Source organism: Colius striatus, chromosome 1, assembly GCF_028858725.1.
Source record: "Colius striatus isolate bColStr4 chromosome 1, bColStr4.1.hap1, whole genome shotgun sequence".
In the NCBI taxonomy this organism is placed as follows: Eukaryota; Metazoa; Chordata; class Aves; order Coliiformes; family Coliidae; genus Colius; species Colius striatus.
The window spans coordinates 177,242,998-177,259,466 of record NC_084759.1 but is presented as its reverse complement, the minus strand read 5'-3'; the positions used below and the strand labels follow the sequence as shown (position 1 = coordinate 177,259,466).

Here is a 16,469-nt window from a genome sequence, read left to right as displayed (position 1 = left end):
TATGAAATTACATTGTTCACTTGAGAAGAGTTAACATAGGATTCTTATGAATACTCACACTTTTATGTGCCTTTATTGAGCACTTAATTTGATGAAAATGAAGAAGGACAGAGAAGCTCTCTGCTAATTATTTTAAATGCTAATTATTTGTGAAATTAAGTTCATATTGACAATTTGCTGAAAGCCCCAGGACAACTCATAGTTGCTGTAAACATTCACCCTTATCTTCATAATAGAGGTTTCCTGGAGCTGATATGACATCTAGGAAAATATTCAAATAGCTTAAATTCAGACACTGGAAGCATCTTACTCCAGAAGAGTAAGTTGGGCTCCTAGGTTTCCTAAGCAGTGTCTGAAAACACTTAAGTACCCGACTTTAAGTTAACAGCATGTATGCTGAGCAGGGAACTCTAGTATAATGATTCTATAATCAACCACTGAGGAAACATCTGGAAGAGGGGAAATCACAGGATCTGAAATTCTGGCTTAATACAAGACTGTGTTAGTGGGGAAACTTGAAAGTAGCACTCCATTCTGAAACAGAAGCAATGGTAGCTGTTGCATTGTATAGCTCTAATTGTTAATGTTGTGAAATTATTCATGCTTCAAGTTGTTATTTTCTTCTTAAGATAAGCATGGTCACATTTTCAGAATTCAGTGAACCATGTTGCACATCACAGTAACTAGTCATTTGTTAAACTAATTGCCAGAGAAGAGAACATTAGGGATGGTGTTAAATTGATGGATTAATACATCAGTAAATTTACCTATGACACTAATCCGCATGGCTTTCTTTACCCCCATGTTTTTGATACCTTCCTGTTTTCCATAAATGCATTTTTTTAAATAATCATTGATGTAAATTTAAACTGCTTTGTTTTTTTTTTCCCTATGCACATTTAGAAGCCTCTCAAATCAAGGACCTGTATTTCTGTAACAAGATCAATAAAACTGAATCACATCAGACTTGTGCTGTGAATGCCTTTAGAGGAATAAACAGTGACTTAAAGACAGCTTTAAAAGTTTGGTGAAATAACATCTTTTTTTCCAAAATTTTTCACCCTAAAAATTTTTGCAGGCTAGAAGTAGTGTTTTAAACCCATCTTATAGTTTAGGAACTAATGTAAAATTTGCACCACTTTAATATCTTTATATAGAGATATAAATAGAGGTTAAAATAACCAGAAATACACCAATAGACAAAAATAAGAAACTCTTTCAGATGTATCATGTTAACTCTCAATTACCTTGTGCCTATTATGTAATATTTAATATTTTTTTTAGACCTGAGCAAGTCATGTACTTGAAGCCAAAAGTAATATTAACCAAAATTACATCTATAATGATGTTATTGCTTTCAGAAATAATTTTTAGAATGGACTCTGGGAGGGTACCACAAGGAAAGGGCTTATATTTTCTGTGGGTCTTCCCTACATACCCACCACAGAGACTTGATTAGTTGAACCTTTAGGTTTCATCCAAGTTAGCAGTTCCTATTCTTGTCTGTCTCAAAGTAGTTAAAAGATGACTGGCAATGCAGATGACCAGAATCAGTTTATCTTGTTTGAAAACATTATGGATGAGGAGACATATGTGCAAAATATTGAAAGTGTGCAATAAAGAGTGACAACTAAGATAATTTTTGTTTCAGTTATTTTTGAAGCACAAAGGGATTGCATGTCTGCTGAGTAGAATTAGGTGCTTTCCTCTTTGTAAGGGTAATTTTAGCCTGAAGCATGCTCTTTGTTCTTCCATATGATCATATGAGTGGATTGATTTTGGTTGCAGCATGAGGGCCGTGCTCTCCATTAATTCTGATTTGCTGTCTCCTCAGTACCAGTGTTTTGTGTCCTTGCAAAGACAAAAATCACATATCACGGTTGCCCTTAAAAAGTCAACACTTTGGAAAGCTTTCTCATACCATGAACTTCAAAATAAATGTAGTAATATCTGACACAATGGAATTCATGGCTGGAATTTCAGGCATGGTTTACAGTGCTAAATATTTAAAATGTTTTCTTTTTAATGGTGACCAATGTATTTGTCAGAGATACTTATCTTCCCTCTCAAAAATGCTAATTTTCTTTTAACTAACAAATGTTTCTCTTTAATCTTCATTTGTCCATTCAACTGCTGATTCTGATGGGGGAATAAAAGCAAAACTTCTAGAAGAATGTAAGTTCCCGTCCACAAAAAACTAGGCTGTGTGCTGCTAAACATTAATACTGATTGTATTGCAAATTGAATTTGCAGTGCAAAAACGTGGTTTTCTGACATTTTGTTGATAATTTTGTTTGTTGTAGCTGAAAGTTTTGTGCATGCAGTGCTCAGAAAATACTCCTGTACATAAATTGATGTTCTGATATTTTGAACAAATTAATTGTTTGATTTTTGGTTGTATGCCATCTGAATATTAAAATCTTTACTTATTATCAGCATAAGCAGTGTGTTATTGCTACTTTCAGGAGTAAATATACCTGATAAAAAGAAAATTCATCAGAATATATGTGCTTATGTACTATTTTACTTATCTGAGTTGGAGATACTTTATATCCTTAAAAAACAGTGGATGCAGTTGTTTAAGCAGCCCTCGTCTTTTATGGTATCTCCTAACTCAGCTCTAGTGTCATAGTTAATTTAGTAACTTTAAGTTCAGTGCGTACCACAGGAGTGGAGACTTCAGTCTTTGATGTGCATCAGATGGAATAGTGTATGCGTTGGGCAGCGTTCATATCATATCCCTTTTGAGAGTATGCTTGCTTTTTGCAAGGAAGCATCTGATGTGTACTGCCTCTGAGAGAAAAAAAAAGGTCTTTCTTTGAAGTGCCTCTCTAAAGAAGTACACAAAAAATCATCACCATGTGAAACTGTCACCTTTCTCTTTTAAGCACTCTCCTCTCTGTACTGAGGAAGAGGAGCAAAACCCATCTCTGCATGGCCTGTTCTGTTCTGCTTAGTTGCTATATTTCATTGATTCCATTATCTGATTTTTTTCCTGACTCTTTCTTGTGGGTTGGGCTTTACAGATGGCTACCTCTTTCTGTGCAACAGAGTACTTTATATATAATGTTAGGGAAGACTTCAAAGAAAAATACCAATTTTAAAATTTTAACTGGGTAGAGTCAGGCATGAGACCACAGCTAACTGTAATGATTGAAGTATTTTGCTGAAGTGGCTAGACATGACCTCAAAGTACCAGCAAAATGTATTGCTGGACAGATAGTTTACAAGATTTTGACAGTGATGTTCACAGACATGTTATTAACTGGTTCCTTTAACTGACACTACACAGGTGAATAGTGTTGAGGAAGACCCCCTTTTCACTACCTAAATATCATAAACAGGATTTTTTTTTTAAATGCAAAAATGGACATAGATAACGGTAAACAGATTATAATTTAGTTTAAATAGGCAGCCATTAACTACTCTGTTAAGTGAATAAATTCTGTATCCTGCTGGTTATTGTAATCTACTTGATAATTCATATATGTCAAGTCTTTGCATCTCCTGGGGCATTTCACAAGATTGACTATACTTTCCTTGAGTTTTTTTAAAAGAGACTCAATGCTAGACTTTTCCTACGTGTTTACTCAATTTGGAAACTGGTTATTTATGTTATTTATAACACATGTTTTACTCCTGAAAAGTAGCTCCTAAAAGCATGCTTTGTGGATTAATTCAGTATGTTAAATGCAATAAATGTGTGAAAAGTTTACACTCGCGGAGAATATGGAAATATATAAAATGCTTAGAAATACAAAGCAATGTGGGTTTTTTTCCTTCTAGTGGTAAAAACCATTTTGTGTGGGTATATGTCTCATAACTCCTCATTCAGGATGTGTCAGACTTAAAATTTTTGTTTCCTTTAGTTTGGGGAAAATCTGTTGAAATCTGACACATAAAAATGATATTAATTATTTCTTTTTTGCCAAGATCTTCAACCACTATAAATCAGCATAGCTCAGTTGGAAGGTAGTATAGCTACCCTGATTTACAAGAGTGGAAGGCTTCAGCCTCCTAGTATAAAAGATGAAAGAGTCCCACAAAGAATCCCTCTCTTCTGTCAATGATTTGATTGCTGTTTGCAGTTCTGTTGGCTTACAAAAAACGTATGGCTGATACTTTGAAAATATTGTTAAATTTCTCTCTGTTTCTTGTATTTTATAATGAAGTGTCACAACCTCCTACGATAACTCAGCAATCTCCAAAAGATTACATTGTTGACCCTCGAGAGAATATTGTAATACAATGTGAAGCAAAAGGAAAACCACCTCCTAGGTTAGTAGCCTTTTGTTCTGATTTTGTTGGCCTAACAGCATAGGAAAACTAGGAAAGAGTAATGTAACTTTTGTAAACTAACAGATAAGTATATGCCTAGGTATGTGCTTGCACAGACAGAAAGTTTGTAGCTAGCAACAGGACAAGGGGTAATGGGATGAAGCTGGAACACAAAAAGTTCCACTTATTTCACTGTGAGAGTGACGGAGCAGTGGCACAGGCTGCCCAGAGGGGTTGTGGAGTCTCCTTCCTTGGAGGTCTTCAAGACCCGCCTGGACATGTTCCTATGCGACCTGATCTAGGTGAACCTGCTTCTGCAGGGGGGTTGGACCAGATGATCTCTAAAGGTCCCTTCCAACCCTACCATTCTATGATTCTACGAAATATACACGTACTCTTACTTTTGTAATTTAAACAGCTACCAGATAGTGATATAAATTTGGCTCTTTTCATACTTGACATTTAAACTTATCTGTAATCATCAAGCAGCTATCTTTTTTTTTTCTCCTCCAATCTCTAACAATAAAATGATACTCAATTACTACAAGAGCAGATCAGTAAATGCATGTGGAAAACATTGAGAGGCATGCTATATCTCGAATGGACCTTGAATAAATTCAGAGTATCACTAATAAATTTAATATTTTGTAAGTTATTCTCTTTTATGAGACTTTTCTTGAAGTACATAAGCATTTTATCAGAAGCCTTGATTTTCCAAGTGTATTTAATAGTTTTAAGTTTTGCTTTTTACAGAAGTGGTAGTCTTGTGTATAGGTCAGATTCCTGATCATCTTCCATTTAAGGACCTGTTTCAGTATCTTGAAATATTTGAAAACTACTCATTTCAACATACTGACTGCCTGCACTGGAAACAGCAGTGGCCATGAAGCATTCTGACATTGCTAGTAACTGCTTCTGATTTTAGAGACTATGAAGAGAAACACGCATCTGTCTGCTTTCAATAGTGTTATGCTACAGCTTACTAGCAAGGTCAGTCTATAATTGCTCATTCAGACACAGACAGAGTTCATTAAATGTATTTTTTCTGAGTAACTTGGAATTTTTCTACATTATTCCTTCTTGTTGCCTTGGGATCATGGTTATTATCCTACTGAGAAGCAGAGGAGGGAAAATGGAGATTATCTGTGATGCTGTCACCCTTTCTAGTGTTCTGTTAATGGTAGGAGTCATATAATGCTGCTATGTTTACCAGCATTTTAATTTAAGAGACATGACATCATCCTCAAGAGTCTGGGTATTGATGATCTGGAGAATCAGATGATTATTGTGTGCTTTGGGACATCTGTACTACTTCTGCACATACTTCTCTCAAATGTCTTTTTTGGGTTGGATGTTCCTGAGAGAACAATAGCACTGTCCATGAGACTGACATATCTGAGTTGTGCCAGGGCTTTCTGCTGTACAGCTTCATCTTCCCCACCAAATTTATGTCTTACTTTGATCCTCTGCTACAGAGGAAGTGACAGGATTTAAGTGTAGCAGTTTCTAATAAGGTGGGGTTTTTTTTTGATGATCTGCAAGTGCATACTGGAACTTGAGCTGTTTAAGAGCTCTGAAGTTGAAGATGAACTTTCTCAGTCCAGAGTGTGAACTGTTTGTTCAAATATGGTAACTTCTTACCGGCGAGAGTGGCTGGCTTAAAGGTTTATGGATGTGCTACTGCCCCTAGATTGAGCAGCAAAGATTCTGGCTTTCATGTATCTCAGATTCAGGATTTTGTACCACATTTAACACCTCTCATTTGAAGCTACATCACAGTTCCCTATGTCCTTCACTGTTATTGATAGCAGCGGATTACAGAAACCCCACATTCTGCAACTACAAGAAGGTTCACTGTTGCTTCACTATGCATGCTAGTCTTCCCAAAACACTGCAGTGTTGTGCAGTGCTGCTGGTCAGATCCAGTTCTTTCCCCACCACACAGTGCAGAAGCACATCCAGTCTTGCTCTCCTACTGCAGAAGGTTGGCCCACAATTTGAATCACTTAGAATTTGAGCTTTTCTGGTACCATGATGTAGGTGGACCTGCTTCTGCAGGGGCATTGGACTAGGTGATCTCTGAAGGTCCCTTCCAACTCCTACTATTCTGTGATTCTGTGTAAGTTTATACTTTCAGGAAGCATTCTAACCAGTAAGCAAATCTAGTGCTTCTGTTTAAGATTATGAAGCTAAAATGTACCAAATGTGAAAACTGCTGTTGACAGCATCTGAACATGTGAGTGCTCAGCAGGTCACAGGCACTACTCTAGCTCTCTGTAGCTATACTTTCAACCACTGACAAACCTTAAGTAAGAAACTGGTGTTTACTGTAGTGTAAATCATATAAGGACTATGAATCTCTGCTTTTTAACATTTTTAAATGAGTTCTAATAGGCTTCATTATTAGTGAATACTATTTAAAACATATGTCGCTTTAAGTAACACCAGTATAAATTAACTAGATTAGTTATGGGTTGTCAGACTGAAAAATTTCATTTAAAGAATCATGGTTGGTTACGTTAGAGTAGTGAAAAGAAATCAAACTTAGCACACAGTCTTTAATTCACTTGTGGAACTTTAAAGTGGCCAAACCAATTAAAAGAAATGGTCTCCTGCTGGGACTTGAGATGACACGTTTCAGCCCAGAGCAAGGTTTTAAAGGCAGGTATATGAACTCTTTCAACAATACGTTTTATAATGGAAATGCTAATGCAGCTTTAGCAATATCAGTTCTCACAGATGTTTCTGTGTCATCCTTAGTAGAAAGAAAATCAGTTCTTTTCCAGATAGTATTAAATTCAGAATATTTCAATGTAATTTTTTCAAAAAATTATATTAACTTTGAAATGTCTCCTTTTAACATGTTCATCCAAGCCTTTTCTCTTAAAGTATTGCCAGATTTCTTACAATCAAAAGTGCTCTATTGCTTTATTAGCCAATATAGTTTGGGTTATCTGCTAAAGAAAAAATACCATGTATTATTGAAAATTACTTTTTTCCTCTTTCTGTACTATCTACAAGAGGCAAATGAAGAAGAAACTTTTCGTTTTGTTTTTATTATTTTAGCTTCTCCTGGACACGCAATGGAACACATTTTGATATAGATAAAGATGCACAGGTAACAATGAAACCAAATTCAGGGACTCTTGTCATAAATATTATGAATGGTGGGAAGGCAGAAGCATATGAAGGGGTATACCAGTGCACAGCAAGGAATGAACGAGGAGCAGCCATTTCCAACAATATCGTTATAAGGCCTTCTAGTAAGTGAAGTCTTCATGTTCATAAAACACAAAACACCTTGGTTTACATGTTTTCTTATGAATTTTTCACATTTTTTCCTCCTGTCTTAAAACTGTGATCATCAAAGTGATCGTGTTAGAAGGTATTGTACAGTTTCTCCAAGGCAATCATAAAAAATGAGCAAAAATTAAATCTTTAATAAATGTGATCAGACTTAACATTCTGATGCATGTATTTGTTCTGTTTCTTTTGAATGTTATGATTATTTCTTCCTTAAATTCTCCTTTTTTTTTTTTCATGTGTTAAAATTGCTTTCTGTAGGATCCCCTTTGTGGACAAAAGAAAAACTCGAGCCAAATCAGGTTCGAGAAGGTGATTCACTAGTGCTACACTGCAGACCTCCGGTTGGCTTACCACCACCAATAATATTTTGGATGGATAATGGTGAGTTTGATTTATTGCAGAATTGGTTTACTTTTTGCAGTTTTTCTACATAGTTGATCATTACTTACCAAGACCACAGATGGTTGGAGTTTCCCTCTAAGTTAAAATTCAAGGAATTTCCATTTCTATAGAAGCCAAGAAACAAGCAGACATGCAGCCCAGGGGTATGAAGCCAAAAGCAGCTGGAGGTCTTAATGTAAGTTGTAGATTAACCCACTGGGGAAGCAAGGGAGCTTGAGAGGGAACTTGGAAAGGTCTATATATTTCTAAACCCACAGTGTCACAGAGTGAATCTGGAGTCTGCAGATCATAATTATGGAGTGTGCATTGTAATTGAGATAAACATATTCTTGTTTTCCTGTAGCTTTCCAAAGGCTGCCTCAAAGTGAAAGAGTTTCCCAAGGTCTAAATGGAGACCTTTATTTTTCTAATGTACAACCAGAAGACACCCGGGAGGACTATATCTGCTATGCAAGATTTAATCATACACAGACTATACAGCAGAAGCAACCCATTTCTGTAAAAGTCTTTCCAAGTAGGTATTGCATTGCATAATTACATACTGACATAGTATTTATCCTGAATTCTCAAGTTACTTGCCGAAGTTAAGTAGTGTTACGCCAGGGGATTTTTTTCATTTTAATTCAGAGTAAGAAATTACATTACTGTGTAAAGTTAAAATGTAATCTCCGGTTTTCCTGACATGTATTTCATTTTAAAAGCTGCCATTTTTTCCCTGTATAAGGCTTTGTCTTTTGAAAAAATGTTTTGTAAGTTCTGAAATATTGAAAAAACACAGTGTAAAAAATATTAGTTTTCATGTCCAAGACTATCAAGTTATTATTATTATAACTATTGAAACAAATTAATCATTCATTTGATTAACTCGCCGTGGCCATGTCATCACCTTTTGATTCCCAGTATTTTGATTTATCCCTCTTGTATGCATTCTTCATGATATTCTGTTTATTTCAGTGGATTCATTGAATGACACTATAGCTGCTAATTTGAGTGACACTGATATTTATGGTGGTGAGTTACACTGGTCCCCACTGATACTCCCTGTTTCACGGTAGTATTTAGTTAACTAACTTCACCTCCATGGCTACTTAACCTTTTGCTTCTTTTTCAGTTTCTAATAAAGGTATCTATTAGTGCTGATGATAATACATGCTTTAGAAAGGGACTGCACAGTGTGATCCTTTCAAATATGTAATATTTTAATGCTTTTGTAACGTGTGGCTCATAAAAAATTTAAACTCTTACAATGAATCAGTCCTTTCACACTGGGGCAGATTCTTAAAATTCTCTATTTGATTGCTTCTATACTGTGTTGCTTTTTTTCCCTCTCCAATATACCTAGCAGTTTGGTATGTTCATTGTCACTAGGACTATTCAATATCCCATGCTGTATAATAAATAACAACAATTAAGCATTTAACAGATGCACTTCACATTTACTAGCTTATTGAAGGCGCCATTAGTTTTTAACATACACATAAAACTGGAATTAATGAAAATCTAAACATTTTAATACGATCTGTATAAATAACTTTGAAGGGCAAAGATGAGTTTTGTTTATCTGGTATTTAAGCTGATTTTTACATTAATCTGCACGGAATGGTCTTTTGCATATTGTGCATGAAATCCTCCTGAACAGGTGTATGTGTGTTTAGCGAGGCTGACTTTGGAGCAATACTAGTATGGAAGCGCTTGAGGTTCTAGCTTCTCCACTTGATATTATGTGAGGTACAAAAGACATAATACTCTGTTTTTTACTTTTTCATCATCAAATGAGGCACTGTACATAATAAACTATAACTTACAGGAATCTAAAATAAAACAGGGCACAGAATATTTTAATTCTCTGCATAAAATAAACTGTCATTCAGCAACAAACAAGAAATATGTACCTGAACACAGAATGATGTGTTAGCTAGAATTAGTTAGGAAAACACCATTTGGCTGGCTCACAACTAAGAAATACTAGGGGTAATTTTTTTTTGAGTTCTCATAGTCTTGCAAAAATGAGTCAGTAGTCCTAAGCAGTGCCAAAACTGAGTAGATTATTTACTGCCTGTAAATATCAACTGCATTCTGGACTCTAGACTGCTTTTTTTCTTCCAAATTTAAATTCTGTACTAATTTTGTCAGGAATTCATATCACATACTGTATGAAAATTAAGTATTCTATTTACATTAATCCAACAGTAAATCCTGTACCCTAATAAACAAGAATTTATGTTTCTTCCTGCATTTTTTAAAAAGCGAATAATATACTGTAATAATTCAGACTTCTACTGCACTTTAGAGCAATTTAATCCTCTATTTTAAAGCTGCTATAAAAGAACATTAGAGTATTTACAGAAAGCATTCTATTATTACAGGAAACACGCTTATTCTGACTTCTGTGAAGCCACATGAAATACCATAATACTTCAAAAGACAAAAGAGTATAATTCAGAAATGCATCTTATATTTATAGCTGCCTTTTTACTGTCAGTATTTCTTGTGGGCTAATCAATGGTTCTTAGTATTAGCCTGGAGAACAACTTGAATTACTATATTTATAAAATTTATAAATTATAATTTAAGAGGAGAAAACAAGGCTTAACTTCTGAAGAGACTGCAAAGTGGACTATACCTTTTGTCCCCTTGGTTTATATTTCTGAATACAATAACTTTTCATTTTTGTGTTTTGATGGAAGCCCAGAAATTTTTGGTAACTTAAAGTCTTGCATTATAATTCACATCACTGACCTCTTACTTCCCATAATAGTTCTGCTGAAGTGAATAGGGGCTTCTTAGGATTAGGGCTCTTCACCCATCCATCAGGCTGCATAGTTGCCTATGTAAAAACTATGTTTCTGTTGCTCCCATCTTAATAACATTTTTCATGTGTGTGTGTTCAAAATTATAGCATCTAACATATTGAGGTGTGTTATGTCTGTCAAAAATGTAATTGACTGAGCTGAGTAGTTGTGTAAAGAATCATTTTTAATTGAATGGCCACCAATGTGGAACAAATCTCTGTCCAAAATGTGAGAATGGATGTATGCATTTGATCAGGATTAAAATAAGATTTAGAAATTAATGATTTTACATTTTCTTGTTTCAGCAAAGCCAGTTACAGAGAGGCAGCCAGTTCTTCTAACACCAACAGGTAGCACAAGTACCAAAGTGGAACTCAGAGGAAATGTGCTTTTGTTGGAGTGCATTGCAGCAGGATTGTGAGTTACTTCTTACACGATGTTTTTCTAAATAAATGTACAAACCAGAGGAAAAGATTTTAGAGATGCTTAAAATGTTACTACTGTATAACGTTAGGCATTTTTAAGAAGTAAAAATGTAAAATGTAAAGAGCTATTTTAAGGAAATCCACCATTTATTTGGCCATCAGCAGATTTTAAAAATAACTAGGAGCATAAGTATGGCCTCTGCTTCCTCATATTCCCAAACCCTACACAAAGGATTCAGGTTGTACTTTTGATTTATTTTTAAGAACACAAACTGGAAGTGCCATAGGGTAAACTGAGACATACACCTGCAGAATTGCACTCAGGAATCAGGCCTCTGCTTCCTACATTTACAATCATACGTCTCTCAAATTATACAAAAATGGATAAAAGTCTGCTTTCTAATCTGAGAAAGCTGCTTACATATGCTAATAATTACTTAGTAGGTGGGAGTTGTTAGAACATACCTTCAGCTTCTTACATGCAATTTCTCATTGTAATTGAGCTTAATCGGTACTTCGATGTAATGCAAGTTTGCTTCAGCTGGTTATTGCACAAGTAGAAAATGACTAAAGAGCAATTTAATTTCATGAATTGGTTTGACCTTAAATCAGTTTTGTCCTCAGGAAGAGATCTGATAACAGATTGGTTAGTGCAAAGTGGAAAATCTTTAGTACCTATTTTAGAAACAGTAAACATGTTTACAGTGCACAAAAGCCTGTAATGCAGAGTGCTCTGAGGTAGCCATGAGGAAAGCCAGTAATTGCAAATGATGCACCACAGAATCATACACATGCATTGACTTGCATGAGCTCCACAGGGCACACTTATGCACAGCTTGACACAGCTTGATGCAATCATCAGTGCCGTTTTTCTGTCTCATCTATGGTCCGCTCAGGTGTCTGCATCAGCATCATCTATATCACTTTGTGGTAGCAAATCCACACCTATGACTGGGAGTAGCATCAGCTCATCTGCAATGTAGTTACATGTTTTTTCCCAGCTCGTAATAAACGTATTCAGTGATCCAAATGCCAGTAAAATGGCCGGATGAAAATGAGGGAAGAAAATATTATACATTATATGGCCATCATGTAATTTAAAAATAAATAAATAAATTCAAGGAGAGAAGCTTACATAACTGTCCATAAAGGACCATATTCAGATTTCGTGTAAACAAACTATTCCTACTTGCTGATACAATAATTAAAAGTTAACTTTGCTAGGTGTCTCTGTCATAAAATATATGATATTAGACTGCAAAGAAAATATTTGCCTTGAGTCATGACTGTTTGAGAGAGGAAAGTCTACTCAATAAGTAACACTTTGTAATTTCTTCTAATTTGAAAAGAATATCTTCATGTGTTTGTTTGGACAACTTTTGACTTCAGTAGAAAACATAAGGCATAGACATGGTGCAGTGACAAGTAGCTATACTTGACTCAGCACTGACATTTTTTTCTTGGTTTCTCATAGGAAATGTTTCTGTCTCCTTATAGCTCTGCTATAAATTTTGTGACACTCATGAAGCATTACGATGTTGCTAAAAAAGGACAATTATAAACTTTATTATTATGTCATTATTTAGAAGCTACCTTTTAGAGCACCAGGTGCATCAATTTAATAGTACAAGTGCAATAAAATGTGAAATACACTTGTATGAATTTATTATCCCAGGTTTTAGATTAATTAGCAGACAAATATATTCTGTAATTATTAAGCCTATGAACAGATGGTCATTGACAGTATTAGTGAGGCTTGTCTTTTCCTAGTATATCTTGCACACTTTCTGGACGTGCCCCAGAATCTGGGTAAAGGCTCTTAAGCAGTTATTTGTAAAATAAATGTTCCAAAATTTGAACTCTCATCTTCCTACCTACTGATCCTTAAATTCAATCTGTACTTTTACTTCTCCAGACCCACACCGGTAATCCGATGGATTAAAGAAGGTGGAGAACTGCCAGCCAACAGAACTTTTTTTGAAAACTTTAAGAAAACTCTCAAGATTATAGATGTTTCAGAAGCTGACTCTGGGAACTACAAATGTATAGCAAGAAATACATTAGGTTCTGCTCATCATGTCATTTCAGTAACTGTGAAAGGTAATGCTAAAATAATCCTGAATGTAATATTGTCAGTGTTCAGAGTGCAAGAATGAAGTTAGCTTTCCAGGGTAAAATGTAGCTGAAAGGATGAGTGATAATGGTAAAGAAAAAAGACAAACATGAGGATATGATCAGTATCATAGAATCATAAAATGGTAGGGGTTGGAAGGGACCTTTAGAGATCATCTAGTCCAACCCTTCTGCAGAAGCAGGTTCAACTAGATCAGGTTGCACAGGAACATGTCCAGGCGGGTTTTGAAGACCTCCAAGGAAGGAGACTACAGCCTCCCTGAGCAGCCTGTTCCACTGCTCCATCACCCTCACAGTGAAATAGTTTTTTCTTATGTTTAAGAGGAACTTTTTGTGTTCCAGCTTCATCCCATTACCCCTTGATCTGTCACTAGATACAACAGAAAAAAGGGATGTCCCAACCTCCTGACATCCACCATTTATATACTTGTAAATATTAATGAGATTCCCCCTCAATCTCCTCTTCTCCAGACTAAACAGCCCCAGTTCCTGCAGCCTTTCCTCATAAGAAAGATATTCCAGTCCCCTGATCATCTTGATGGCCCTGTGCTGGAGTCTCTCCAGAAGTTCTCTGTTCCTCTTGAGCTGGGGAGCCCAGAACGGGACACAGGACTCCAGATGAGGCCTCACCAGGACAGAGTAGAGGGGGAGCAGATGCTCCTTTGACCTGCTGGCTGCACTCTTCTTGATGCATCCCAAGATGCCATTGGCCTTCTTGACCACAAGGGCACATTGCTGGCTCATGCTTAGTTTATTATCAACCAGTACTCCCAGGTCTCTCTTTGCAGAGCTGCTCTCCAGCAGGTCGACCTCCAGTCTGTACTGGTGCATGGGGTTGTTCCTTCCCAGATGCAGGACTCTGCATTTGTCCTTGTTGAACCTCATGAGGTTCCTCTCCACCCAAGACTTTAGTATCTTGAATCTCTTTTTTGTTTTTTGATGTAAAGGATCGGACTAAATTGAAATGATACTGTAATGATAATAAAATAATTTCTTAGCTTGTTCCTTTGATTAGCTGTCATTACATACTTCTCTCCCTTGTTTTTGTATCTTCCTTCCCATCTCTTTTCTTCATCTCGTTATCTTCTTCAGCTTTTCTACTCTCTGTTCGTGTAGCCCAGATTCATTCTTTTCTCTAGCTTACTATTGTCTTACAGTTGTATATTCTTCTTCTCTTTTCCCTCTTAATTAACATTTCTATTATTTGACATAGTTTCTTTATCTTCAAGTTTTTTACCCAGGATGATGTCTTATTAGTTCAAAAAATGCTTACAGCATGTTTGTCCAAATAGGAATTAAAGTATGTTTTGAATACCATGAAACAAGAAAACTGAAATGACAGCTAATTAGTCATTGCAACAATCAGCTGTAGTGCTTACTTTGCATACTAAATAGCCACTTATTTTGTTGTAGACCATCATCATTTTATGATCAGTCAACCTCCTTTTTAAGAGCAGAAGTTTCATTTTCTGTTTGCATCTGTCCATCAATCCAAAATCTGAAATTTAATTGCAAGATGTGATAACATATGCTATTTGTGGTTATTTATCATAAAAGAGATGGAGACATAGATGGCTATCTTTTGGTAAGGACAGTATTTCATCCATTTTGATCTCTGTGTGTTTTCAGCCATCTAAGGTAAACATCTGGCCGCACTGCAATCATCTATTGAATTCAGCAAGACTGAGGATTTTGCTGTTTCTAAATTTCACCCTTGAGATGAAATCTTTTTTTGTAATCAAACCTAAGTTCATTTCTAATGGTGTAGCTACTGTGAGAACAGATATATCTGAAATTAATCAAAAGACCACTGTAATATCTGCAGATGCCATACTCAGATAAATTTTGGTTTCTTTAGGAAAGGCTAATTAGATTCAAAGCAAGCAGCCCTAAATGAAACAGAGAACCTCTTGTTGCTTATCTCAGAATTTCAATGCAGCAAGTAGCCAATAGATTGATTTAGACAAAGTATAATCTACTAGTTGATCACTGAGTATAAGTATATAAAAATTTACATTATTAGTCTAAGTTTATATTTATACATACTTTGTTTGAATTATCTTCTGATTACCATGTGTGTGCCTTATGATTTTCTGTGCATAATTTTGGAAAACAATTGCTGTGTTTCTCTCCCTAATCCCAGCTGCCCCATACTGGATAACAGCACCCAGAAACTTGGTCTTGTCTCCTGGAGAAGACGGGACATTGATCTGCAGAGCTAATGGCAACCCAAAGCCTAATATAAGCTGGTTGGCAAATGGTGTTCCCATAGCAAGTAAGAGTCTTAATTATCTTTTGGGAGGATGAGTAAGAGAATGTGAACACTATCAGAGTGGATTTTTTTTCAAATATGAATGAAGAGCATGTATTTGAGTAGTTTTTGCCTGACAGGTAATACTAAATTATAAATGAGATGATAAAAATGCCATAGTTCATAAAAGTGAAACAATCAGTTGTGCCTCTAATGTCCTTGAGAGCACTGAAATTTTTTAGTGTGCTCCTGGTTTTTCTGTCTGGTATTTTGTGCTCATGGTATCCTTGTGAAGAGAGACATTGCTGCCATTTTTACCATTGTTGCCATGGCAGTCATGTTTGCTAGATCTCTCCTTTGCCACCTCACTGCAACGCTCATTTTACTTGGGAATCATAAAGGTGACTTAAACAGTCAAGTTCACACATTTGTGGATATACAGATCACTTTTGCAGGATTTGCAGCTTAGAGTATGCTTGAGCCTTTCCAGGCTTCAGCACTAAAAAGCAACAGCAGCAAAACTGACTGAATGCGTCACCAAGTGCCTAGCAAACAGCTTGTGCCAAGTAGGTGTCAAAGAAAAGGAACCCCTAAGGCAGTGAAACAGCTGTTTCACTGTGCATAGATAAGAAAAGATGCCCTGAATTGGTGACTGAGTCACTTAATTATTGCAGTATTATGACTGGCAACACTGTATGACAGAAGATAGCTGCTATATATAGCACAATTTTACTTGGGATGAACTTGCCAGGGGACACTGCAGTGTGGTGTTAGTTGGGTTAACATTCAGCATAGCCTGTACTATGAAATCATACTTGATTCTTCTGCATTTATCCTTCCTCTTTCCCAAAACAATATTATAAAAACAGACAGTCTAACCTC

General features: G+C 35.9%; 1 protein-coding gene across 29 annotated transcripts in view; it reads left to right on the top strand.

Annotated features, from left to right (window-relative positions):
- Nucleotides 1-4,186: 4,186 nt before the first annotated feature.
- The window catches only part of NRCAM (neuronal cell adhesion molecule), a 61,401-nt gene continuing 49,118 nt past the window's right edge, over nt 4,187-16,469 (top strand). For 14 of the 29 annotated variants that reach the window (XM_061988587.1, XM_062020508.1, XM_062020556.1 and 11 more), the window contains exons 1-8: nt 4,187-4,278; nt 7,345-7,541; nt 7,843-7,965; nt 8,330-8,500; nt 8,941-8,997; nt 11,084-11,195; nt 13,119-13,303; nt 15,480-15,611. In XM_061988587.1, the coding sequence (XP_061844571.1) occupies nt 7,403-7,541; nt 7,843-7,965; nt 8,330-8,500; nt 8,941-8,997; nt 11,084-11,195; nt 13,119-13,303; nt 15,480-15,611 (919 nt within the window). In that variant the 5' untranslated portion in view covers nt 4,187-4,278; nt 7,345-7,402. The remainder of the gene's footprint in view (nt 4,279-7,344; nt 7,542-7,842; nt 7,966-8,329; nt 8,501-8,940; nt 8,998-11,083; nt 11,196-13,118; nt 13,304-15,479; nt 15,612-16,469) is intronic. The other 15 variants (XM_061988549.1, XM_061988579.1, XM_061988555.1 and 12 more) reach the window with 2 other exon arrangements.